Source organism: Papio anubis, chromosome 1 (assembly GCF_008728515.1).
Source record: "Papio anubis isolate 15944 chromosome 1, Panubis1.0, whole genome shotgun sequence".
Classification (NCBI taxonomy): Eukaryota; Metazoa; Chordata; class Mammalia; order Primates; family Cercopithecidae; genus Papio; species Papio anubis.
The window spans coordinates 35,784,663-35,812,348 of record NC_044976.1 but is presented as its reverse complement, the minus strand read 5'-3'; the positions used below and the strand labels follow the sequence as shown (position 1 = coordinate 35,812,348).

Sequence of the window (27,686 nt, the reverse complement as noted above, 5' to 3'; positions counted from 1 at the left end):
CCTTTTTTTCCGCTGAAATTCTAATTTAATTTGGTGTCCTGTATTTCTATTTGCTAATTCTTGCAGGCCTACCAATAGGTGATATTTGAGCTGAGGATTGAATGACCACCTATGCAAAGATTCTGGGAAAGAGTGATTCAGGCAGAATATCCAGTGTAAATGTCAGAATAACCAGAGGGAGGGAGGTACACATGAGATCAGATAAATAGGCAGGGGCCAGATCACAGAATCCTGCAGGGATGGCAAAAAGTTTGAATCAATCTCTGTCTCTCTCTGTTTCTCCCTTCCCCCTTCCCCTACCTGTCATTCTAAGAGTGATAAGCCGCTGGAATTGTAAGGAAGAGGATGACACTTCCTAATGGATATTTGGCTCCTGTGTGGTCGGCAACTTTTGGAAGGACTTAGAAGACAAATTCAGAAGACAAACTTAAGCTTGTGTCATTGGCCTGGGAAGAGGCTTCTTTATTTGGAGGTGGACCCAACTGGGAGCTCTGGGCCACGCGTTCAGGGTAACTAGGCGGTTGCTATGGAGGGGCAGCTTGGCGGTTGCTAGGGCTGGAGCGGGCTGGGGCTCCACGCAGGCCGACGCCTAGGTGGCTAGGGCGGGGGAGGAGCCAGGCCGATAGTGGCGCGCGCCGCGCGTTCACAGGAAGTCGCTCTGGGGCAGGGAGGGGCGCGAGCGGAAGTGACGTAGGTCGTGTACACGTGGTCCGGCGTGGTTCACGCGGGTCGCTTCGGCAGGGCCTGGGTAGTTGTAAATTTGCTTCCCCACGTAAGCCGGACCTCGCACTCCGGTCCCGGTCTCGTCGCCAAGATGGTGAAGCCCAAGTACAAAGGACGGAGCACCATCAACCCGTCCAAGGCCAGCACAAACCCGGGTACAGGCGGCAGGGCTGATCGAGGGTGGAGCTTGGAGGAAGTATAGGGAAGGGCTCTGAGGACTGGAGGAGGAGGGTTACTTGGGTGGCATTGCTTAGAATGACTATGAGCGGGGTGGCTGTTGGGGATGAAAAGGGAAAAAGGAAAGCAATATTTGTGATGGTTTCTTCTCAGGGGGGCACTGAGGAGGGCTGACATTGCACCCCTGGCAGGCCAAAGTGTAGTCAACTGGTCTAAAGTCAGGGAAAGTGAACACTCAGGCTGGCAGCCTCGGATCCTCTCCAGTTGAGAGATGCAGAGAAAGTCAGCTTGAAAATGGGTAATCGGGCCTTTTACACGTGATCATATTTGCCGGCCACCTTAACTTTGACCTTTAAAATGAGAAAGGGATTGTAGTTTTTGCCCTTGGAATTATTCTGTCTGGTAAAGTGCTTAGAGAACCCTACAAAGAAGTCAATATAATCATTGCAGTAAGGCTGTTTTGGAGATGTGTGTAAGTTTTGGCGAAGTTCCACCTGTAGGATTAACAAGACATCCTGTGGGAGAGTTCTTTCCATTCAAGTTTAATTAATAAAACTTTGTTTTAAAATATGGTTTAGAATTTTTGACAATTTTAATGCATGTTGAATGTTTACTCCGGATTGATAATAAATTATTCACTTTGCACAAACTGGAATCTCAGAATATTAGACCCCAAAAGTCCCTTAGAGATTATGATTTTACAGGTAAAGAGACTGAATCAAAATGCAGGAAGTGGCTTGTTATAACTGCAACAGTTAGTGAGCAGTAGTAGAGCCGCCAGTCTCTACTGTTAGAGAGTAGGAGAGCCAATGGGCTGTGGTTTCAGTCTGTCTTCTACTGCATCACTTCAGGACCAGACAGGTGATTTAAAGGGCTCCCAGTTGGGTGTGGGCTCACGCCTGTAATCCCAGCACTTTGAGAGGCCGAGGCGGGCGGATCACCTGAGGTCAGGAGTTCAAGACCAGCCTGACCAACATGGTGAAACCCCCTCTCTACAAAAATAGAAAAATTAGCCGGGCATGATGGTGGATGCCTGTAATCCTAGCTACTCGGGAGGCTGAGGCAGGAGAATCGCATGAACCGGGGAGGCGGAAGTTGTAATGGGCTGAGATCGCAACACTGCACTCCAACCTGGGTGAAAGAGCAAGACTCCGTTTCGGGAAGAATAAATAAATAAATAAATAAATGGCTCCCAAAATGAGAAGCTAGGCTAGTATTACCCTGCTCGTTTGTTCTTCTCTTTCTCTTTGAGATGTAAGGCAAGAATTGCTGTGTTGAATAAACAAAAATCAAACATTAAGAAACTGGAACACATATATATCAAAATTATAGTCTCCATGGTGCCTTGCATGGAGGAGGCACCCCATATTTGTTAAATGGAGGCACAGAGGTAGGTATCTTCGTGGTTAAGACCACAGATGGTGATAAAATGCTCGTGTTCAAATTCTGGCACTGCCATTTAGTAACGGTTTGACCTTGGGCAAGGTGTCTGACCACTGTGCCTCAGTTTCTCACTCTGCAGCATGGAGATAATATATCTATAGGATTATTGTATGGATTAAATGAGATGATGCCTATAATGTGGATAGCCATCATAAGTGCTCAAAAATATTAGCTGTTCTTCTTCTCAAATACAATCCTATCGAAGATCAAAGGTTGGGTCAGCTTTGTCATACCATATAGCTTCAGGTAATAATTATTGGAACAACATGGAGAAAGTAGAGATTTTTGTGGTTGGTGGTTTCTTACCTAATTTGGGTGAACTACCTGTTGCATTTTAAGCAATGACTTGTTGGTTATACTGGTTGGTTATCAAATAGTGCACTGTGTACTTCTGCCTTTTGTAGATCGAGTGCAGGGAGCAGGAGGCCAAAACATGAGGGACCGGGCCACCATCCGGCGCCTGAATATGTATAGGCAAAAGGAGCACAGGTGAGCATTGGGTGCTGTCATCCTTTCTCTTTTCCTTCATGCCCTTGACCGCTAGCTGAGACTGATTAAGCCTTTGCTGTTCTCAACCCCACTTCCTCCAAATAAGAGTTATATATTCTCGAATATAATTGTATATGAATGTCGTTAGGATAAATGGTTAATTTTTGGTTAAGGGCATGGGTAGCTGGTGGTGAAATAGTGATGGTTTCACAGTACTCAAAAGTAGAGGTCTTGTTTCTCACAGGCCTGACCTTCACAAATGGCGCATTAAATCTCAGCGTTAAATACGGCCAGATATAACAAAACCTACAGGACTATGGTTAGGAAAGCCACCAGAAAATGTGTTTTTTAATGCCAAAATGTAGATCACAACATTGTGGCACTTGGACACTCATCACAACTCCGAGTTCTGCTGAGGTAGCCTCTACCACAGGGATTTGCTGAGTGTGGCATTCCGCTAGCTGGTCTTAGTTCGTTTGGTAATTAGATTCTCCGTCTCTGTCTGTTCTAGAAGATGTGACTAAAATACAAATGTCAATTAACTTATTATGCGTTAGTCATCTACTTTGCAGTTTGTTTTAGAATTTGGAATCCCAGCGTAAATCACCCTCTACTTGAACAATTCATCTAAAACAGCCTTCGAATAGTTACCCAAAAAACTCAAGTATGTGTTTTTTTTTTTTTAAAGTAAACAGTAAACAGATTTTTTAAAACGTCACTGTTAGTTGTTATTCATCTAGCAGAAATCATTACGTGCTCTGTTGCAAGAGGTTAAATGGCTTTTGGGCAATCTGTTTCAAATGTAGAAGTACTTTGTGTTTACTGGAATTGGTATTTCATGATCATTTAAAACCAAAGTAAGAAGTCCTTTTGATGGAAAATATATTCTGTAAATCAAACTTTGCTGTTGCCATTCTTCTGTTGTCAACCAATATCTGTTCTTTCCTCAATTTAGGAACAGTCGTGGTAAAATAATTAAACCCCTGCAATATCAGTCAACGGTGGCTTCTGGCACAGTAGCAAGAGTAGAGCCGAATATTAAATGGTTTGGTGAGTATTATCCCCTGCTACTTTGCTCTACAAAATGTATGCTGAATGGAAACGGCTAGGATGTTTAAATATCTAAACGACAGGAGTTTTTGGTGAGTGGAACTGTCAAGGATTATCTGAGAAAGGGATAAGAAAAAGTACTGGGAAAAGTAGTGGTGGTAGATTTAATGAATAACTTCTTTTTGAAGAGCGCTCACCATTAGTAATTGTAATTGAACCCTCTTAAGCAGATAAGACCGTCCTTAATGACTAGGATTCACAGACCTTAGAATGCTCATCTTGATCTTTTTTTTTTTTTGAGACGGAGTCTCGCTCTGTCACCCAGGCTGGAGTGCAGTGGCCGGATCTCAGCTCACTGCAAGCTCCGCCTCCCGGGTTTACGCCATTCTCCTGCCTCAGCCTCCCGAGTAGCTGGGACTGCAGGCGCCCGCCACCTCGCCCGGCTAGTTTTTTGTATTTTTTAGTAGAGACGGGGTTTCACAGGGTTAGCCAGGATGGTCTCAATCTCCTGACCTCGTGATCCGCCCGTCTCGGCCTCCCAAAGTGCTGGGATTACAGGCTTGAGCCACTGCGCCCGGCCTTCATCTTGATCTTTTATGCTTGCCTGGAGAGATACTGTTTGAGAGGTGGCCTTGTAGGTGTTTGTGCATATATCCTGCAGGGTAAGTGCATTAGCCCAGAGTTCCTCTGAAACACTTCTTAATGGAGTTTTTATTTGAACTTGGGTGACAATTAAAGGGTCTCACTGTTGAACCTTCCAACAGTGAATAGAGTATCTTCAGTCACAGGGTGATCACAGCTTCTTCCTTGGGAAACTCCCTGTTGCATTTCAGTCTGGGCTTTTAACTTTGCCCTTAGCCACTGGTAATGTATGGGCACTTTAGATGATCAGACCCCAGTGTTTGCTTGGTGTTTGACCTCTGTCCTTGGGGGCAGATGGCAGCTACCTTTGAGTCTCTTATACTTTTGGTAGGATACTTCCTAGGAGCTGCAACACAGAAAGGTGTCAAAGAAAACTCTGCAGAGAAGCATTTAGCATGGCTGCCGGGTACTGTGACTCCAGATTAGACTGCCTGGGTTTGAATTCTAGTTCTGTCATTTATGTGCAAGTTATTAAGTCTGTCTGTTCATCAGTTTTCTCATCCCTAACAGAGAATAAGATGAAACCTATCTCACAGGACTGTCGTGGTAATCAAATGAGTAAATACAAGCAAGGCACAGTGGCTCATGCCTGTAATCCCAGCATTTGAGAGGCCAAGGCTGGTGATTCACTTGAGGTCAGGAGTTCGAGACCAGCCTGGCCAACACGGTGAAACCCCCATCTCTACTGAATATACAAAAATTAGCCAGGCATTGTGGTGGGCACCTGTAATCCCAGCTACTTGGGAGGCTGAGGCAGGAGAATCCCTTGAGCCTGGGAGGCAGAGGTTGCAGTGAGCTGAGATTGTGCCGCTACACTCCAGCCTGGGTGACAGAGTAAGACTCCGTCTCAAAAAAAAAAAAAAAAGTAAATACATATAAAGTGCTTAGAATAGTACCTAGCAAATAGTGAGTATAATATAAGCATTACTTGCTACCATCATTACCACCTTGCTGTTTTGCATTCATGCTGCAGCATGCTGTTTAATTGAATGCTTTTCAGGATCTCCCTCACAAGGTGTTTTCCAGGTGGTGGTGCAGGGCTCTGTCTTGTTCCCTTGCATGGATTCATTGGTTAATGAATCATTAACCAATTGATTAACCAATTGAGGTCCCTTTGGATCCTCATAACCCTAAAAGTGGTAACTATGACTCAGGTTTCAGTGTTTCAAGATTCTCTGTCTATACTGACTGATCAGCTGTGATTGGCTCCAAGTTTCTCTGCCAGATCTAGCAGGAAGTAGGACATTTGTCAGATCTCAGTTCCATTCCACGCTATTTATTTCTCAGTTTCATTTAGTCAGGAAACGGCTTGGAAAACTATTGAAACCCTTTGTGGGTCTGGGTTGGTGGAATAGTTCATAGTGTGCAAGTGCAGGAGAGGCAGTTTTTTGGGTTTTTTTCCTCTTTTAAGTTTGGAAATAGCTCCAAGGGATGGATGGATCAGGTACTTGGGTGAGTGAGGGTAATTTAAAATCTTGCCTTTCACGGTGTCAGTGGAAGATGAATGTGCAAATATGTATTAAGTGGCAACATTCTTTATTTGTAAAACAGGAAACACACGTGTGATTAAGCAGTCATCATTACAAAAATTTCAAGAGGAAATGGATACAGTTATGAAGGATCCATACAAAGTTGTCATGAAGCAAAGCAAGTTACCAATGTCTCTTCTCCATGATCGAATCCGGCCTCATGTAAGATGTAGGATATCCCTGGCGATGGAATTTCCTGGGCAGACTCCTTGCAGCTCCCTCTCTAACATATTTGTCTTTTGTTTTTCTTAGAAAATAGCAATTTCAATGTAGCAATGATGAACTTCCTAAGACCTCTGTTTTCATCTTTTCACGTTTAGTATGAAGTATGGTAGTGTAGTGGATCAAAGCACAGGTTTTGGAGTTGAGACCTGAATTTTAATCCTTGCTCTATCCGTTCCTGTATCCTTAGTTGGGTTTCTCTATGAACTTTAACTTCTTTGCTTTGAAAGTATAAATAGGCTGGGCACAGTGGCTCACACCTGTAACTTGGGAGGCCCAGGCGGGCGGATCACTTGAGGTGAGGAGTTTGAGACCAGCCTGACCAATAAGAGGAAACCCCATCTCTACTAAAAATACAAAATTAGCCGGGCATGGTGGTGCATGCCTGTAATCTCAGCTACTCGGGAGGCTGAGGCAGGAGAATTGCTTGAACCCGGGTGGCGGAGATTGCAGTGAACCAAGATCGTGCCTTTGCACTCCAGCCTGGGCAACAGGAGCGAAACTGTCTAAAAAGAAAAAGAAAGTATAGATAACCCACCTCCTTGGGTTATTGGCTACAGATGAAACGTCTGTAAAGCACTTGGTCCGTAGTAAGCACATAGCACACCACCTAATAAGAGCTAAATTGATAACAGATATTAGTAATATTATTTATTATTATTTATTTTGGTAGGCAAACTTGTTTTAAGTGGTAATTCCATCAAACATTGGGAGAGCGTAGAATTAGGATTGAGTTGGTAGAACTTTGGTGTTGGGTACGTTCAGCTTTTGTAAGATCCTTGAGATTTCTTCCCAGCTGAAGGAAGGGGTGCTGGTCTCATTGGTTGTCAATTGCTGAAGTTTGAAGTACAGTAAGGATTCAATCTGGGTTGAATGGAATGAGTTTCACACAGAACAAAGAAAGAGTCTGATGTTTGTCTGCTCATTTTTACTTGCATTGAATAATAATTCCCAGAAATGTAACCATTACGTAAGCTTCAGTTCCGATATGAGGAGGGGAGAAAAACATTGACGTGCGTACGTGGGTTAAATAGTTCAAAGAAAAGTGTTTACTTGCAGAACAAAATAAAAACTAAGGCCTGGTTATTGCCTCAGGTTTTGTCAGTTATGTTTTGTTTTATGATGGACTAGAAGAATGGCACCTATTAGTGGAATGACTGTTTTCTTTCAGGGGAACACATGAGTGTAATTCACGAACCACAGACAAGTTGCTCATTTCCCTTGTTCTCTTTGTCTGTTCTCCCTAAAGCCATCTTTTAAGCAACTATTGAATCTTGTTTATGAGAAGAACAGAGAGGCTCTGTCATGGATTTATTGCTTTGTTGCCTGTTCTTGTCAGCGCTTCTAAAATTCAGTGTTTAAATATCTGGTATGTAGAATGAAGGGTCTACAGTTGCACCAGTCAGCTTCTTTGTTGATGCAGAAAGCTACTCAGAGTAATTGATGCGTTTTCTGCTTTGGTCTTGAAAAACCTTACCTATTTTATTTTAGTATGATATCTATTACTTATAAAATCTAATTCTGAGATTATTTTGCACAGTGGAGTTAGATCAGATATGCATATTCATCTATATGTGTTTTAGAACTACTGTATTTCTGTAGCAATACAGTAAGAGTACTGTAACTTTGCATATGTACTTTATTATATACTGTATATTACTGTATTATACTTATTAATGTGTAGATTTATAGGCAAAGCCTTGTGTGCTGTAACTTATAGGTTAAGAGATTTTGAAGATAATTTTGGTCACACTTGATTTTACCCAGTGACATTAGAACCTGTTTCTCATGTAAAATGAGCTGCTTCTGTTTGGGGATGCTCCCGAGTGGAACATAGTGACTAAAACTAAACTGAGTTGTGGGTTAGAGCATCTGAGAAAATGAAAATAGTTTAAGGATCTTTAGAAGTTGGAAGAGGGGATCCGTTAAAGTTCAGAAGCCATGGGGGCTGCTTCATCATCCTCACAGCTTTTGGTAGTGGTGCTTACAGAGGAGCTTGTGCTAGGGGGAAAAGGGTGATTTTCTTCTTTTTTCTTTTTTGATATTGTCTGCCGGCTGTTAACATTCTGTTATGTGATAGATCCTAACTCAAACTTTGACTTTTATCTTGCTTCAGAAATTCTTATGCCTGTAACTCCTTTACAGGCACATCAAGTTCTAGTTAGTATCAGTTTCCTTTTATCACATCTAAACTATTATTTTGGACTTTGGCTAGATGTTTTTCATCTGAAGACTTGCCATGTGCATTTAATAAAAACGTTTCCTAAATTAGGGAAAATGTTATCTGAAACTAAAATGCATCTTACAAAACAAACAATTCCTTTTAGCCATGAAAGAAATTAACTTCCAAGAAAAAGTTGGCATTTACAGTTGGTTTAAAAAAACCTCACAAATTTGAGTATGATTGTCCTTGATAAAATCTATGAATTTGGCGAATTTTATGCACTTGTTTGAAAGCTAAAAAAAATGGTGGAAAAGATTAGTTAATTTTCATCTCTGTAGCCTTAATTACATTTGACTAAAGTTTATGATAAATGAAATAAAGCAGAGTTTTTGGCAAGTTTTTGCACAACTATTCATATTTACTTTATTTGTATTACTTTTGTATCTCTCCAAGGAAGCTTACAGAACTTCGGAATAAGGGTACCAGTGTTTGTGCCATTTCAACAAGTATTTCTGATTTGAAACCAGACTGAAACCATGTTTTTATAGATTTGGGTATGGGTTGAACCTTGGAAAAATAAAATCAGAAAGTCTTTCCTAGGTGGGTGTTTAGCTTTTCACTTTTCCTCAGTGCTTTTCTTAGTTTTACCTGTTATTCTTGTTTCTCTTCAGAAATTGAAGGTCCACATTCTTGAAACTGAAAGTTTTGAAACTACATTTGGCCCTAAGTCACAGAGGAAGCGACCAAACTTATTTGCAAGTGATATGCAGTCTCTTTTCGAAAATGCTGAGATGTCCACTGAGAGCTATGACCAGGGCAAGGATCGTGATTTGGTAACTGAAGACACTGGTGTGAGGTAGTTTCTTTGTTTGTTTGTTTGTTCGTTTGTTTGTTTTTTGAGACAGAGTCTCGCTCTATTGCCCAGGCTGGAGTGCAGTGGCACGATCTCGGCTCACTGCAAGCTCCACCTCCCTGGTTCATGCCATTCCCCTGCCTCAGCCTCCCGAGTAGCTGGGACTGCAGGTGCCCACCACCACGCCTGGCCAATTTTTTGTATTTTTAGTAGAGACAGGGTTTCACCGTGTTAGCCAGGATGGTCTCGATCTTCTGACCTTGTGATCCGCCCACCTCAGCCCCCAAAGTGCTGGGATTATAGCATGAGCCACTGCGCCTGGCCTTTTTTTTTTTTTTTGGTGGATAGAGTCTCGCTCTGTTGCCCAGGCTGGAAGGCAGTGGCACGATCTCGGCCCACTGCAACCTCTGCCTCCCAGGTTCAAGCAATTCTCCTGCCTCAGCCTGCCTCCATGCCCGGCTAATTTTTTGTATTTTAGTAGAGATAAGGTTTCACCGTGTTGCCCAGGCTGGTCTTGAACTCGTGAGCTCAGTCAGTCCACCCACCTCGGCCTCCTAAAGTGCTAGGATTACAGGTGTGAGCTACCGCGCCTGGCCAAGGTACAGTTTTGAAGTTCATGCAAGTCTCATCATTTGCTCTTCTGCCACAAAACATTTTCTTTCAAGTTATTTTGCCTGTGTGAAGCTCAGTGCTTTAATTTATATGTGGAGCTGTCTTCTTCCCTCAGGCTAGAGACATTGGTGAAATTGGGGCTAGACTGAAGATGTCTAATGCGGCTTGATAAAGGTCTCTCTTCATTCCCAAAATAAATAAGATTTTCTTCATTTATAATTGTAATACACCAGTCATAGACAAATTAGGAAATATAGTTAAGTTGGAAAATGCAACACAAAGAACATAACTCATAACCCCATTGCAGATATTAAGCATTGTTAATGCCTCCGTGAATATGCGGGGCTTCCTTAACTGGAAGACTCTGAGTTCATGGATGGCCTTTAAGGTTTCTTTGACTCTTTGAAGAAAATGTGGAAAATTTGTGAGCATACATAAAGGCGATGGAGTTTTGTCTTTTTTTTTGTTTGTTTTGGGGAGGAGAAGAGGAAGTGTCTATAACTTTCATCATATTCTTGTAGGGATCCATACTCAAAAGAAGAATCAGTCACTAGCTGGCTGCAGTGGCTTACCTGTAATACTAGTTTTCTGGGAGGCCAAGGCAGGAAGATCACTTGAGCACAGGAGTTTGAGACCAGCCTAGGCAACATAGCGAGACCTTGTCTCTACAAAAAATAAAAACTTGGCTGGGCATAGTGATGTACCTGTAGTCCCAGCTACCCAGAAGGCTGAGGTGGGAGGATCACTGGAGCCCAGGAGTTTGAGGCTGCAGTAAGCTGTGATTGTTAGGAATACGTTTCTATGTCAGTACATAATCAACAATAATATAATATTTATTGTCAGAGTGGTATTTTGTTTGTTATGGCCAGTATCATTGTTGGACATTTATACTGTGTATAGTTTTTCCTTATGGTGAACAACACAAGGATGAAGCATCAATGTGACCACATCTCTTTCATCCTTAATTATTCCCCAAAGATAAATTCTTACGGAGCAAATCGTGGTATCAAAAGGTATGCATGTTTTTTGATAGGCAGCTGCCACATTGCTCTTGAGAAAGGTTTAATTTCATTTCCTTTGTAGGTGCTATAGAAAGCTTCCTATTCTCCTACCTATCTCATGTCTCTTTTTGAGATTTGAGTCTCATTACTAGGCTGGAGTGAGTGGCTGCATTCCCAGCCTACTGTGTGCTCTTGGCCTCCCGGTTCACCATTCTCCTGCCCCTAGCCTCCTGAGAGCTGGGATCAGCAGCCTGCCACCTCGCCTGGCTAGTTTTTGTGGTTTTAGTAGAGATAGGTTTCACTGCTGCTTGTGATGGTCTCATCTCCTGACCTTGTGATCCTCCCATTCTCTGCCTCCCAAAGTGCTGGGATTAGCAGGCTTATTTTCGTTCATGCCCAGCTCTATCCTGTCTCTTAATGAAGTGGAGGCCACCTGAGTAGAAAATTGTCCTTTGACTGCATCAGTGTTATTAATTCTTTACTACATTATTACCTATCTTCTACATTGGGCCAGAGCTTAGAGATAAAGCTGCTGTCATTTGAGCTACAAAAGAGGCAGTGGAGTTCATTCCATTTATTCTAGAATTATTTGAATTTTCATATTTTGCATTCTATTGATTTGAATTTCTTCTCTCCCGCAGTGCATATAGGTGGTGGAGTAAAGATAAAACTATTTTTGTTTACCTTGGATAAATGTCCTTGAGACTAGTAAATGAACAGATTCTAAACCTTATCAGAAAAATACTGCTTTATATGGGAGCTATGGAGTATAGGTTGTGATTCAGCTCCTGCCAATTCCATTTTAAAATTCTTTTAATTCTTCTTTTTTTTTTTTTTTTTTTTTGAGACAGAGTCTCGCTCTGTGCCCAGGCTGGAGTGCAGTGGTGCGATCTCGGCTCACTGCAAGGTCTGCCTCCCAGGTTCACGCCATTCTCCTGCCTCGGCCTCCCAAATAGCTGGGACTACAGGTGCCCACCACCGTGCCCAGCTAATTTTTGTATTTTTAGCAGAGACAGTTTTCACTATGTTAGCCTGGATGGTCTCGATCTCCTGACCTCGTGATCTGACCACCTCGGCTTCCCAAAGTGCTGGGATTACAGGCGTCAGCCACCACACTCGGCCTCCCATTTTATAATTATCTGTGACGTACTGCTTAATTCAGTCATGCTTTTTTTTTTTTTTTAGTTTAATGTTTTATTGTGGTAAAATATATGTAACAAAAAATGTGGCCGGGCGCAGTGGCTCACACCTGCAATGCTAGCACTTTGGAGGCTGAGGCGGGCGGATCACCTGAGGTCAGGAGTTTGAGATCAGCCTGACCAACATGGTGAAACCTAGTCCCTACTAAAAATGCAAAAATTAGCTGGACCCGGGGCGAACACCTGTAGTACCAGCTACTCGGGAGGCTGAGGCTGGAGAATTGCTTGAACCCGGGAGGCAGAGGTTGCAGTGAGCCAAGATTGCACCACTGCATTCCAGCTTGTGCGACAGAGCAAGACTCCGTCTCAAAAAAAAAAAAAAAAGTACTCCCTAACCCCTTTTTTTTTTTTTTTTGAGATGGAGTCTTGCTGTGGCGCACAGGCTGGAATGCAGTGGTGCGATCTTGGCTCACTGCAACCTCTGCCTCCCAGGTTCAAGCGATTCTCCAGCCTCAACCTCCCGAGTAGCTGGGATTACAGGAACCTGTCACCACATCCGGCTAATTTTTTTGTATTTTTAGTAGAGACAGGGTTTCACCATGTTGGTCGGGCTGGTGATCCTGCCCTTGTGATCCACCGCCTCAGCCTCCCAAAGTGCTGGGATTACAGGTGTGTGAGCCACCGTGCCCAGCTCTTCTAACCATTTTTAAGTGTGCAGTTTAGAGGCACTAAGTTCATTTACATTGTTGTGCAATTATCGCAGCTATCCGTCTCCAGAACTTCATCCCAAACTGAAACCCTGTACCCATTTAACACTAACGCTCCATTTCCCCTCTGCCCCCAGCCCCTGGTAACAACATTCTACTTTCTGTCTGTCGTGAATTTCACTGGTTTAGGTGCCTAATATAAGTAGAATCATACAGTATTTGTCCTTTTATGTCTGGCTTATTTCACTCAGTATAATGTCTTCAAGATTCATTCATGTCATTGCATGTGTCAGAATTTTCTTCTTCTTTTTTTTTTTAATTAATTAATTAATTTTTTGAGACAGGTTCTTGCTGTGTCACTGGAGCAGTAGCCTGCTCACGGCTCACTGCAGCCTCAACCTCCTGGGCTCAAGGAGTTCTCCCACCCCAGTCTCCCCAGTAGCTGGGACTACAAGCATGCAACACTATGCCCAGCTAATTTGTGTATTTTTTGTGGAGATGGGGTTTTGCCATGTTGCCCAGGCTAGTCTCGAACTCCTGGGCTCAAGCAGTCTGCCCTGCTTGGCCTCCCAAGGTACTGGAATTACAGGTGTGCACCACTGAGTCAGCTAGAATTTCCTCCTTTTTAAAGTTGAATGCTATTTTGTTGTATATATGTGCCACATTGTGTTTATTCATTTATTTGTTGACAGACATTTGGGCACACTTTTAAAATTCAGTTTGTTTCTGGTCCATCTCCAACTGGGTTTGATACTGTTTCTTTTGGTACTTTGACTTTACCCTAAAGCATTCTTTTAGTCTTAATGGTGCTTCAGTTACTCAGTTGGGGTGCTTTCTTATTTAGAAATGAAGCTCAAGAAGAGATCTATAAAAAGGGACAGTCCAAAAGAATATGGGGTGAGCTCTACAAGGTAAGACTCCTAAATTCCCTCCCATTGAGTGGTTCCTTTGGCTTTCGTGATTTTGTAGAAGAAAACTGATTTTGATGTATTGAACCTCTGTTGCCCAGAGTACAGGCACCACTGCCTGTTCCATCCTCTTCCTTCTACAAAGAAACTTGGAAGACATACTAGCATTGATCTAGGGAACTGCATTGTTTAAAGTACTTGTATAAGAGTAACAGCTATCTTTTATTATACACTCATATAGTTATTACCTGTCAGTATTTTTTAAGATTTCCACCAAAGTGATATTCCTGTTTAGATTTATCATGCCTACTTAAAGTCACATGCAACATTTTAAGTTATTTAGTCCACCCCTCTCCTTTTATAGATGAGGACTCTTGTCTAGAAAGGTTTAATGCTGTACCTAGCTCAACTAGCTTGTTAGTGAAGGAGGCTTTGTGTATCTTGATTTCTGATCCAGTGCTCTTTCACTGGCAGAGGTTTATGTCCATGCACTAATAATAACAACCTTCAGAAGAAAAATTTTCAAGCATAATCATGTAATTAAATAGTAACATAATAGAAAACGAGTACCGTGAAGGCAAGCTAAACTTTTCAGTTTTTTGTGAAATACACAAAACCTATAATATTACAAACTTAAAGATTATATTACAAACTTAAAGAAGTCTAAGAAGTAATCCATAGTAATTCAGTAATCCATAGTAGTTAGGAAATAAGTTGAGTTTCATCTAAGCTAGTTTTCCTGTTTTAAATTCAACAGGTTTCAAAAACCACAGGATGAAAAACCTTTTGAATTCTGATCGCTGGGCCTTGAGATTAACTACGACCAACTCTGCCCAGAGACTGTTTTGAAGTTGTCTCTAAATGTTATTATTTTATTTTCCCCAGACTTCCTTAAATGTCATCCCTCTTTTATTTGTACTGTAGCAAACCATTTTTGCCTCTCTGAATTTTCAGGTGATAGATTCATCAGATGTTGTAGTTCAAGTTCTTGATGCTAGAGATCCAATGGGCACTCGTTCCCCTCACATTGAAACTTACCTGAAGAAGGAAAAACCTTGGAAACACCTCATTTTTGTACTTAACAAATGTGACCTTGTTCCAACTTGGGCAACAGTAAGTACAACTACTCAACCAGAATAGACTATTAAGACATCTGTCAATAAGTCAGTTGTGGGTTTTTAGGCTAAAGTGTTGCACTGCTGAGATTGTAGTAATGGGAGTGCTCTCGTTGGAAATACAAAAGTGTGCTCATTGATGGTGGGCGGAGGCACCAGGAGACAGCTGCTGAGGCCACTGCCTGCTTCACATTATGCTCCATTAATTGCATTTAGTAACAATGAAGACATCTTTTGGAATACTGTTTTGTATTTATAAGACAAGACAAAGCATTAACCATTATACTTGGAAAAACCATTTCAAAGAATTGTGGCTAACATTTTCCTTAGACAACATTATATTTGAAATAGTTCTGTAATTCAAGCTCTGATTCTTCCACATAATGTAAATAAATGAACTGCAGTTTACCAACATGTTTTCGTCTCTCCCTCTAGAAACGGTGGGTTGCTGTCCTCTCCCAGGATTATCCGACACTTGCTTTCCATGCAAGCCTTACTAACCCATTTGGCAAGGGAGCATTCATTCAGCTTCTGCGGCAGTTTGGAAAGGTATTGAGCCCTGATCTGTTTCTCCTGGAGTTGTGTAGCTGTGAGTTGGTGTAAGAATCTGTATTGCCACGGCATAGCAGAAAGTTACCAATTTCTTAACTGGACGTGGTTGGGCAGGTCTGTAGTCCTAGCTACTCAGGACACTGAGGCAGGAGGATCGCTGGAGCCCAGGAGATCAAGGCTGCAGTGAGCTATGATGGCAACACTGCACTCTAGCCTGGGTGACAGCAAAACCCTGCCTCTACAAAAAAAAGAAGATGTGGCCAGGCGTGGTGGCTCACACCTGTAATCCCAGCACTTTGGGAGGCTGAGGCAGGCAGATCACAAGGTCAAGAGTTTGAGACCAGCCTGGCCAATGTGGTGAAACCCTGTCTCTACTAAAAATATAAAATTAGTCAGGCGTGATGGCACACCCCTGTAGTCCCAGCTACTCGGGAGGCTGAAGCAGGAGAATCGCTTGAACCTGGGAGGTGGAGGTTGCAGTGAGCTGAGATTGCGCCACCGCACCACAGCCTGGGCAACAGAGCGAGACTCCATCTCAAAGGAAAAAAAAAGAGAAGATGTAAAACTTCCAGAGTTGTAAAAACCCACAGAGCATCAGGATTATAAGAGATTCTGAAGTGTTTTCTTGCTCAGCCTTTGCCACCATCCGTGACCAGTGTTGCTTCCATTTCTGCCACAGCCCTGGCAGCTGACGTTTCATGCTCTGCTGGGCTTTCCAGGCCTGCTGTGCCTCCTCTGCCCATGGAGCCCATTCAGCTTCTATCACCTCTGGTTGGAGAGGGCCCTGCCAAAATTCAAGCTTCAGATCCCTGGTCAGATGTCAGCTCCTGAGGGAAGCCCTGGAACCAGACTACCCTATCAAATGTTCTTAAAGCTTCATGCTCTGTACCTGTCATTTTGAATTTGTATATTTAAGTTAATTCTACCTGGCTTCTAACAAAAGACACATGTCTGCTGTCCCACCCTTCCCCACTGTATAGAAGCAAATGCTTCCAATAGTTAGCTGTTCTGTTATTTTTCTCCATATTTTTAGTATATGCTTAGGATTTTTTGTTGATCTGTGCCCACTCCCCCACCCCCAGTTTAAGATGCTTATTAATTTCCTATTATGGAAAATGAGGATTTGCTTTCTTATAGCCATCCTCCCTCTGTATGTACTTCCCCCTGTATTGTTAGATGCCATTGTTGGGTTACAGTATTATTCATTCAGTGTTGGTTGGTGGTGGTAGTGGTTGTTGTTTTAATTTGGAAAGGAGAGCTTTATTTCTCGTAAAGGGTTGCAGCCTGCAGGGTGGCCACTCTAACAGGCTGGGAAGAGTAACCTTGGCCATTCAACCTTTACACTGTCATGACTGTAACATGTTAGTCACAGCTGATCCACATGGTGTGCTATGAGTATAATTCCTTTCTGATCGAAGCTTTTATTTTCACTGGTGTTACTTTACTGTGTTCTATTTGCATCTGTCACTATCATGTTACCAAATTCTCTGATACAGTAGGAACTCTCAGTGCTTCCAGGCAGCACCAGTTCCCTTCGGTGGCCAGCACTCCGTCCTCTGCAGGGCTGGCCACTCTCCAGGCTGCTGCAGCGTCGTCTTTCTGGGATTTCCTTTCACTGTCATCCAGAGAATTCCCATGGCTGTTTTCCTGTATGGGAACTCTTGTTCATAGGACCTCTTTTCTTCTTTTCTGGTTTACTCCTTCCTTTCGATGGGACATATCTTCCAAAAGTTTCTTTAGAAGGAATACTTGGAAAGAACATTTTTGAGATACGCCTTGCATTCTGAGAATATCTTTATTAACGTCTTTATTCTACGCTTTATGCTGTTTTTCCTCAGAATACGGAAGTTACCACTATACTGTCTTCTGACTTCTGAGGAATCTGAGGCCATTCTGACCCCTCATACTTTGTGTGGCTGTGATGTCTCTTTTTGAGACAGGATCTTGCTTTGTCACCCAGGCTAGAGTGCGGTGGCGCAACCTCAAACTCCTAGGCCCAAGCGATCCTCCTGCCTTGTTTTGGCCTTCTGAAGTGCTGGGATTACAGGTGTATGCCACCACGTCCAGCCGGTCTTTTCTTATTCTAAAATTTAAAATTTATCTTGTTCTAAAATTTCACAGTGATGTGTCTTGAAGTGGGGCTTTTATTGCTTAGTGAGCTCGGCGTTTGATAAGACTTTAGTCTGATATTGTCTTACATTATTTCTTTTTTTTTTTTTTTTTTTTTTGAGACGGAGTCTCGCTCTGTCACCCAGGCTGGAGTACAGTGGCGCGATCTCCGCTCACTGCAAGCTCCGCCTCCCGGGTTCGTGCCATTCTCCTGCCTCAGCCTCCCGAGTAGCTGGGACTACAGGCGCCGCCACCTCGCCCGGCTAATTTTTTTGTATTTTAAGTAGAGACGGGGTTTCACCGTGTTAGCCAGGATGGTCTCGATCTCCTGACCTCGTGATCCGCCCGTCTCAGCCTCCCAAAGTGCTGGGATTACAGGCTTGAGCCACCGCGCCCGGCCTTGTCTTACATTATTTCTTTGAAATTTTCTTTCCTCCCTCAGTTGTCTGTATTCTTGTTCAGAAATTTGCTTTTACCTCCTGGTTTAATGTTTGAATTATATTTTCTTTTTTTGTTGTTGAGATGGAGTCTCACTCTGTCACCAGGCTGGAGTGCAGTGGCATGATCTTGGCTCACTACAACCTCCGCCTCCCGGGTTCAAGTGATTCTCCTGCCTCAGCCTCCCGAGTAGCTGGGATTACAGGTACACGCCACGACGCCCAGCTAATTTTCGTATTTTTAGTAGAGATGGGGTTTCACCATGTTGGCCAGGATGGTCTTGATCTCTTGACCTCGTGATCCGCCTGCCTAAACCTCCCAAAGTGCTGGGATTACAGGCGTGAGCCACCACACCCAGCCTATATTTTCTTTCTTTTGGTACATATATGACATTTTCCTCTATTTTCTGGGTACTTTCCTTGTTTTCTTGAGACAGAGTTTTGCTCTTGTTGCCCAGGCTAGAGTGCCATGGCATGATCTCGGCTCGCTGCAACCTCCACCTCCCAGGTTCAAGCAATTCTCCTGCCTCAGCCTCCTGAGTAGCTGGGGTTACAGGCATGCGCCACCACACTTGGCTAATTTTGTATCTTTAGTAGAGATGGGGTTTCTCCATGTTGGTCAAGCTGGTCTCAAACTCCCGACCTCAGGTGATCTGCCCGCCTTGACCTCCCAAATTGCTGGAATTACAGGTGTGAGCCACTGCATCCAGCCACTTTCCTTGTTTTGATCATCCAGCTGCCCTATCGCAAAATTTATTTTGCCAATCACTTTTAATTTGTAATTTCTGAGAGCTCTTGTTGAAATCTGATTTGCTCTGCCTCCTTTTACATCTTACTTCACAGTCACAGTGTCTTCTCTCTCTCCAAGAACATTAATGATGTTTTGAAATTTTCCTGTCTACATTGATTCTGTTACCTCCAAATTTTTGTTTGTTTTTTGGCTTTTCTGCTAGAGTCACACTTAAAAATTTTTTCTTTTACTTTAAAAATTTTTTTGAGACAGGGTCTTATTCTGTCTTAACCCAGGCTGAAGCGCAGTAGTGCAATCATGGCTCACTGCAGCCTCGACCCCCAAGTAGAGTCACACTTAAATGTTTATTCTTGATTCTCTATTTATATTTAAGAGTAAGGCGTTAGGCCAGGTAGAGTGGCTCATGCCTGTAATCCCAGCACTTTGGGAGGATGAGGCAGGCAGATCACTTGAGCTCAGGAGTTCTAGACTAGCGTGGGCAATATGGCAAAACTCCATCTCTACAAAAAAATAGAAAAAAATTAGCAAGGCATAGTGGTGCACACTTATGGTTCCAGCTACCCGGGAGGCTGAGGCAGGAGGATTGCATGAGCCCAGGAGGCTGAGGCCACAGAGAGCTGTGATTGTGTCAGTGCACTTCAGCCTGGTGACAAGGAAAGACTCTGTTTCAAAAAAAAAAAAAAATTAAGGCATTAAAAAACTGATAGGTTCTTTTTTTTCTCCATGGAGTAGCCTTGTTGACTGATAGACTTCATTGTAGGGTGATTTAACAGGGACTCAAATTTTATTTATTTATTTATTTTTATTTTTGTTTTTTTTTTTTTTTAGATGGAGTCTTGCTCTGTTGCCCTGGCTGGAGTGCAGTGGCCCGATATCGGCTCACTGCAACCTCTGCCTCCTGGGTTCAAGCAGTTCTCCTGCTTCAGCCTCCCAAGTAGCTGGGACTACAGGCAAGCACCACCAGACCCGGCTAATTTTTGTATTTTGAGTAGGGTTGGGGTTTCACTATGTTGGCCAAGCTGGTCTAGAACTCCTGACCTCAAGTGATCTGCCCACCTCAGCCTCCCAAAGTTCTGAGATTACAGGCATGAGCCACTGTGCCTGGCCGGGACCCAAATTTTTTGTTGGGAGGACATCCTATAGCTACCAGTGTCTGTCGGTCTTTTTTTTCTTGGGCTTGTGAGTTTCCCCAGAAGAGAATCTTTCAATCTCTAGCTCTGGGGGTATAGAATCCTGGCTGCTAGAGTTCTGGAAACTCAAAGGGAATAGTAGACTGGGCATCTCACTATTTAATACTTAACATTTTCAATTATTCATTCTGGGAATACTGTTGTTATCTTTAAATCCAGGATCCCTTTCAAGTCTGAAGATTACAGATACTTTCAAACATGTGACATTTCAAAAAATCCAAAAGCCTATTTCATAGGCCCTGGATTTCTTTGAGAGTAAAGAAGTTGTGTGCCCACGCTGAATGAGGGAAGGGATGGAGAAGTGTGGCTGCTTTGGCAGACTATCTGCTGGTCCTTGTTTTCAGCCCTATCTTTTTTTTTTTTTGAAACGGAGTCTCGCTCTGTCCCCCAGGCTGGAGTGCAGTGGCGCGATCTTGGCTCACTGCAAGCTCTGTCTCCCGGGTTCACGCCATTCTCCTGCCTCAGCGTCCAGACTAGCTGGGGCTACAGGTGCCCGCCACAGCGCCTGGTTAATTTTTTTTTATATGTTTAGTAGAGACGGCGTTCCACTGTGGTCTCGATCTCCTGACCTTGTGATCCGCCCGCCTCGGCCTCCCAAAGTGCTGGGATTACAGGCGTGAGCCACCGCGCCCGGCCTTTCAGCCCTATCTTAAGAGGGATACACCACCAATTCCCAGGGCTCTCTATGATTCATTGTCATTATTATTGCTGGATCTTTAGTTTTTCTGTCTTTACAACCACTTAGCTTTTATGTTTTGTAGTGGACCAAGTTTGATACTGCTTTTAAGCGTCTAGTATTTTGTTTAACATCATTTTAGTTTTTGTTGTCTCATCTCCATCCTATTCTCTGGTTCAGTATGTTTGGTTCTGTTGGTTTAAAAGTGTTAATGTCCACTGCTGTCATTCTAGTGGAGTTGGTGAGGGAACGGGGTTAGCATGTATGTTCAGTTCACCATCTTGAATGAGAAGCCTCCATTCGTTTGTAGGCCCTCTTCTTGATAGCAAGAAGACTTCTTGAGACTTTCGCCCAGTAGTCTAACTTTCAAGGTTGCTTTTTTTTCTTTTGTTATTTATTATTGGCAGTGGAAATGCAGATGTATTATGCAAGGAAAAGGAGGGGTGAGTTGTGGCATTGTCCAGTTGATGAATCTGTTCAGATTCTTTTTCCCGAAGATATTTTATCAGTAAATGGCATTGTCCTAAATCAGTGACTAGCAAGCTATTTTTCTTCTTCTTTTGTTTCTTTTTTTTTTTTTTTCCTGAGACTGGAGTCTTACTCTGTCACCCAGGCTATAGTGCAGTGCATGATCTTGGCTCCCTGCAACTTCGGCCTCCCAGGTTCAAACGATTCACCTGTCTCAGCCTCCCAAGTAGCTGGGATTATAGGTATGCACCACCATGCCTGGCTAATTTTTGTATTTTTAGTAGAAACGGGATTTCATCACATTGGCCAGGCTGGTCTTGAACCCCTGACCTCAGGTGATCCGCCCACGGCCTCCCAAACTGCTGGGATTACAGGCATGAGCCACTGCCTTCTTTTGTTTCTTGACCTACATACTTTTAACCTTAACACATATAAGGATAATTTCACATGCATGACTGAGGAAATGACTCACCTCTGATTTATTAATAAGCTGATGTATCCAGCTCACTCAGATTATGTAGGTGGTGTGTATCTAGGCTTCAGATCAAGTTGTATCAACAGCTTTGCAGTGTATTGATATTAACAAAGTAATACAACCTGCTTGTCCAAAGGGATACATACGACTGCATGTGTGTGCTGTGTGTTCTCTCTTTGAACAGTTGCACACTGACAAGAAACAGATCAGCGTTGGGTTCATTGGCTATCCAAATGTTGGCAAGAGTTCTGTGATAAATACATTGCGTTCTAAGAAAGTTTGCAACGTGGCTCCCATTGCAGGTGAAACGAAGGTATGTTTGGCGCAGGGTGACCGTACCTCTGCATGTTTTATTTTCATAGAGGGTGATTGGTTAGGATTTCTTGATTTCTCACTGCTTCTCTTGAATACAGACCACCATTAGGAGTTTAGCTCTCCATATAATAGTTTGGAACGTATCGGAGTTGTTTCTGCCCACTTTGGTAAGACTGAGAGTACTTTATATGCCACCGTGTGGCTTTGGCGTGTGTTGGTTAATGTGATTCATATTTAAATCTGTTTTAAATGGTCACTCCAGCTTTTTATTTTGATAAACAAAACTAACCCAAGAATATTTGATGCCTGGGTTAAGAAGCCTCAACCTTAGGGTAGGTCCTGAAAGTTGGGGGTCATATCCTACAACACAGAGTGGGGAACAGCATGGTTTTGCTTAAAGGCAATGAGATCAAGCAGTACTAAGCTCTCAAGAGTACTTTTAAAACTCAGGGAAAGGTTCACTGGGTATAATTGCACAATACTAGATGGAAATCCTGTCTCTGCGTTATTTTTAGACTCTTAGCTGCTGGAAACTATAGTTTACACTTAGTGGAAGTATCTTGTGCACGGCACAGATGAGAGAGTTAGTAGCTTAATTACTTAGCAGGTTGCTTTCCTTTGACTCACCCCTTCCTTCTTCCAGCATCATACATGAGCATCAGGGGTTTGTGAAATTAGACTCTTAGTGTTGGATGCAGGACAACTCTGACTTTTTTCTGACTTCAGGTCTGGCAGTATATTACTTTGATGCGTCGGATATTCCTGATTGACTGTCCAGGTGTGGTTTACCCCTCTGAGGACTCTGAGACAGACATTGTGCTAAAAGGAGTTGTGAGTATTTGGCCCCAATAGGCTGTTTGTGTTTGCGGGGGAGTGTTCTGTAGGGAACCCTGGATACCTTTCCTTTTCACTCATTAAGAAGGCAGTTTGGGTTCAGCCTGTCTGATCAAACTTTAGGAACATGATGCTGAACAGGGCAGCCTCTCAGCATAAGCTGTTTGAGGAGTTAGTGGAACCATGGGCATATCTGGTCAATATCATGCCACAAAAGAGTTTGTAGTTTACACACAGGATCCAAAGGGAAGCAGGGCCTGTTTATGCTTAGCAATAATTCATCTTCCTGGGTTTATGGGTTGAGTCATTTTGGAACCCAGTCATTTCCTCACTTGTTTCTGAATATGACCGAAAACTGTAAATGGTTCCACTTAACCTTGACCATGCTTCTGGCTATACATACTGTGCACATTCCTCCTCTCCTTTCTTAAACTATTCCATCCTTTTTGTGTCCTGGGATGGGCAGGCTTTTAACCATTTCTGCAAGTGAGTAACATGAAGCATTCCAAGTTTAAACTGTTTGTGGCAGCCACGCAGTTAGTTTGTGGTGAGTGGGGATTAAAGCTGAGTTCTGGGCTCTGTGGCTATGGTCAGCTTTCAGCAGTGCTCCTTGCAGCCGACCATGTCTAGCCACCTCAGAGACAGGCTCCTGCCAGTCTCCACTAGCTTTGTGATGTTGAAATCTATTTTCAAATAGTGCTGCAAAGGACAGTGGGAACTTCACTGCTTCCACAGCAAAGTTTGTAAGTGGGAGATTTCCTATTAACATTTAGGTTCAAGTGGAAAAAATTAAGAGTCCTGAAGACCACATTGGTGCTGTACTTGAACGAGCAAAGCCAGAATATATCAGCAAAACATACAAGATTGATTCTTGGGAGAATGCTGAGGACTTTCTTGAGAAGCTTGCTTTCCGGACTGGGAAGTTACTAAAGGTGAGCCAGCGTTTGTGAGAATTTAGACTGATACCTGTTGCAGGCATATATGTATATGATATGGGCCTTTTGTTGGTATGCATGTATGAGCAGTGTGAAACTTGTCACTTAAGTGATGATGAACCCCTGGGACAACTGAAATACCCTCAAAGTGGTAGGTGGTTTTGGTCCTTTGAATTTAATTGGGAATCTCTTCGTGACCTTTCAGGGTGGAGAGCCCGACTTGCAGACTGTGGGTAAGATGGTCCTCAATGACTGGCAGAGGGGCCGGATTCCTTTCTTTGTCAAGCCACCCAATGCAGAGCCACCTGTGGCCCCCCAGGTAAGAGCAGGGTGGGCCCACCTCTGGGGAGCACGGGTCCTGACCTGGATGTGGTATAGCTTGTGATCGCCTCTCTTCATAGAGCATGTTTTCATTCGGGGGCAGTGTCTCTCGTTTTATTATTTTTTTAAATATATAAAAATATTTTTGGGGCCAGGCATGGTGACTCACACCTGTAATCCCAGCACTTTGGGAGGCCGAGGTGGGTGGATCACAAGGTCAGGAGTTCCAACCTGACCAATATGGTAAAACCCTGTCCCTACTAAAAATACAAAAATTAACCCAGCATGGTGGCACGCGCTTATAGTCCCAGGTACTTGGGAGGCTGAAGCAGGAGAGTTGCTTGAACCTGGGAGGCAGAAGTTGATGTGAGCTGAGATCGTGCCACTGCACTCTAGCCTGGGCCACAGAGGGAGACTCCATCTCAGAAAAATAAAAAAAACTTTTTTTTGAGGGTGAAGCACTGTTTGGGAGCCACTGCTGGACCACGGCGATCACTCCATCCTCTCTCATTCTAGAGTGCCAGTGCCAGTGCCATGGCCTTGCTAGGGGGTGCATTTGGAGACTAATAAATAGACGTATGAGAGAAGACCAAGCTTAGATACTAGTCTTCAGGGCCTTGGAAAAAGAGGGCTCATTAAATAATAAGTGATCTTCTGGTACCTGTATCTTTTCTTATGCTTAAAAAACAGAATCATTGCTAAGATTCATTTGTTTAACAAACATTTATTAGCATCGACTATGTGCCAGGCACAGGTAATACAGGAATGAAAAACAGCCCTGGCCCTCAAAAAGCCTGTGATCCAGTGAGAAAGGAGGGTGGTACTATTGATAGTTGGAGAAAGAAGTCTGATGGCTGGGGCCAGAAGCTCTCCTACTATCCCCATTTCCCTCACCCTGGCAGTGGACTGCCAGAAGCCTCAACATTAACGTTTTGCCTTTCTAGTTCTAGGATCTTTTTCAGAACCCAGCCAAGTCTCGAAATGGTGGCTTCAAATTTTGCATCTATGCTTGCTAGTGTTGTTGGGTCTGTACAGTTCTGGTTTCCTCTTACCTGACTCCATTCCAAGTTGCAGTGCAGCTAGGTATTTTCAGTTGAATGTATTCTGCAGCATTTGAAAGTTAGCCTGAGCCGGGCGCGGTGGCTCATGCCTGTAATCCCAGCACTTTGGGAGTTCGAGACCATCCTAGCTTTACACGGTGAAACCCTGTCTCTACTAAAAATACAAACAATTAGCTGAGGGTGGTGGCGGGAGCCTATAGTCCCAGCTACTCGGAAAGCTGAGGCAGGAGAATGGCGTGAACCCGGGAGGCGGAGCTTGCAGTGAGACGAGATCATGCCACTGCACTCCAGCCTGGGTGACAGAGCGAGACTCTGTCTCAAAAAAAAAAAAAAAAGTTAGCCTGAAACTGAGCTTAATTGACTTTCTTCCTTCTCCCTGCCCAAACCATCAGACAACCAAGCAAAAGTTTCTCTTCCTCTTTATGTGTATTGCATCATTCATTCATTCATTCATTCACGGATACATTCACTCAGCAATCCCATATTGAGTGTCTCCTGTTGGCCACGGACTCTTCTGGGTACTGGTGGTGCTGTGGTGAGAAACTGACAGGCTGCTGCTGTCCTGCACATACATTCCAGCAAGGGAGTGTGTGGTTTCTTCTGACACCAAATACATAGTTTTTTTCCGTACCAATTCTGCAGTTCCAGAAACCAGCTGAGTGTCCCAACAATTCAGTTCAGTCATGACACTAACTCCCAGAGTTAGCACAGACCCCACAAGTTAAGGACTAGGTCCCCTGCTTCAGATGGCAGCTGTGGGCTATCCACATTTATGCCCAGCTAACTACAAATTCTGGGGTTCTGGAGTTCGATAATTTGCCAGAAGGACTCCCAGAACCCAGGAAAGTGCTGTGTTTACAATTAACAGTGTATTATAAAGGGTGAAACTCAGTCACAGCCAATGAAGAGGTACACAGGGTAAGGCATGGGGAAGAGGCACAGAACTTCCGTGCCCTCACCGCACATTGATGTGTTCAGCAACCCAGAGCTTTCCAAACCCCATCATGTAGGGGTTTTTATGGAGGTTTCATTACATAGACATGACTGATTAAATCTGTGGCAGTTGGTGATAGGCTTAATTTCCAGTCTCCCTTCTCACCTCTGAGCAGCTGAAAGCACCAACCATGTGGTCAACTGCTTGGTCTTTCTGGTGACCAGCGCATCCCCCATCCTGAAGCTATCTAGGGGTCCATCACATTAGCATCAACTCGGGTGTGGTGGAAAGGGGCTTGTAACCAATAACAAAAGATACCCATCACTTGAGAAATTCCAAGGGTCTTAGGAGCTCTGTGCCAGGAAGGATGGTATTTATATCACAGGGAGACAGTAAGCAGATAAATATATAATGTCAGGAAATCTTGCGTGCTGTGAGGAAAACTAAACCAGGCTAAGGGGTTTGGGGGAGATGAGGAGTACTTTATGTGGGGTGGCCAGGGAAGGCCTCTGAGGCAGTGGCACTTCAGCAGAGCTCTTAATATGAGACAGGAGCCATGCTAGTGTCTAGGGAGAATGTTCCAGGCAAGGGGAACAGCGCATCCAGAGCAGCTGGGGCAGGAGTATGCTCTGTGTGTCCTGATGCTGAAAGGAGGTCACTGGCTGGAATGTGATGGGCCAGGGGAGGGTGTCATGGTGGAAAGCCATTGGAGGGTTTTGAGTTGGCAGCTGGATTCTAGGGTCATTCTGGATGTCTGTATCACTGCTCTCTTGGGACCCTGTGTGGAAACACTGGCATTGTCTTCAGCCCTTCCTCCACATCTAGTCAGTAAGTGTAGATAAGTAGTTCAGATAATTCTTAAGAACTATTGTAACCATAATAGATTTGTTGCCCAGTGCACACAGCAAGTCAATACGCTGAGACACCACCAGGTTGCATCAGAGAAAGAAGTTTAATCGTAGGGTCACCAAAGGAGGAGATGGGAAGAATCCTGAAATCCATCTCCACGAAGAGTTTGGGGTTCGGGTTTTTAAAGGGTTCTCCAGTAGGCTGGAGTGAGGATCATTGGTTGGATGAAGAGTGCAGGGTGAAGTCGCGGGACAGGGAGATGAAGAAGCTGTGTTCTCATGCAGATCCCATTTCTCTGGGGATCTTCAAACTGGTTGCTGGAGGTAGGGATCTGAAAAAACATTGTAAGCAATCCTTAAACGAAAACTTGATGATTCTAATGTCAGAGATCTTGCCTGTAGGAACAATGGAGATGCACATCAGTTCTTACATAGTCTTATGACCCAAATGTCAGAAATCCTATCTGTAGGGACAGTGGGGATGCAAATGGTCAGTACCTAATGTTCAGGGACTTTTAGCAACAAGGATATGGGGCAAATTGCCCCCTAATTAGTGCTTAATTATAATTTCTGTCCAGAACTTGGCAGGTACTTCTTGTCAGCCCGTCGGAGGCAGTTTCACTATCATGTGCCTTACTCTGTGATTCTGTTTTTCTCTTTTTGGTTGAGGGCAGAAACCCCTTCAGAAACTGAAAGCCAAAAATCGCGCTTCCTAGAAAAATGTATATAGAAATTTTGTGTGTGGTTTCCTGAATTTTATAGTTCTGTACTTATTTAGTGATTTGCCTGGCCACTTTTGACTTGAGAACATCACTTTAAGTTCTGAGTTTTTGTTGCAAGGATAAAGTGATATTATACATGTGAAACACCAGTAGAAAGCTTGGCACATTTTTGTCTTTGCAGTTACCTAAAGCAGGCCAGTCATTTCAGGGTCCCCAGACTTAGTGCTCTTATGAACTCTCTTCACTCACAGAACTCCCCCTCCTTACCTTATACTCTTGCTTCA

The 27,686-nt window shown here is 43.5% G+C and overlaps 1 protein-coding gene across 1 annotated transcript in view; it reads left to right on the top strand.

The window, feature by feature from the left end:
• Window positions 1-656: 656 nt before the first annotated feature.
• GNL2 (G protein nucleolar 2) overlaps window positions 657-27,686 on the top strand; it is a 30,988-nt gene continuing 3,958 nt past the window's right edge. Inside the window, exons 1-12 of the mRNA XM_003891612.5 lie at window positions 657-878; window positions 2,748-2,832; window positions 3,788-3,882; window positions 6,076-6,215; window positions 9,111-9,295; window positions 13,596-13,662; window positions 14,614-14,772; window positions 15,210-15,323; window positions 21,617-21,745; window positions 22,474-22,578; window positions 23,355-23,513; window positions 23,722-23,835. Of these exons, the coding sequence (XP_003891661.2) occupies window positions 815-878; window positions 2,748-2,832; window positions 3,788-3,882; window positions 6,076-6,215; window positions 9,111-9,295; window positions 13,596-13,662; window positions 14,614-14,772; window positions 15,210-15,323; window positions 21,617-21,745; window positions 22,474-22,578; window positions 23,355-23,513; window positions 23,722-23,835 (1,416 nt within the window). The 5' untranslated portion in view covers window positions 657-814. The remainder of the gene's footprint in view (window positions 879-2,747; window positions 2,833-3,787; window positions 3,883-6,075; window positions 6,216-9,110; window positions 9,296-13,595; window positions 13,663-14,613; window positions 14,773-15,209; window positions 15,324-21,616; window positions 21,746-22,473; window positions 22,579-23,354; window positions 23,514-23,721; window positions 23,836-27,686) is intronic.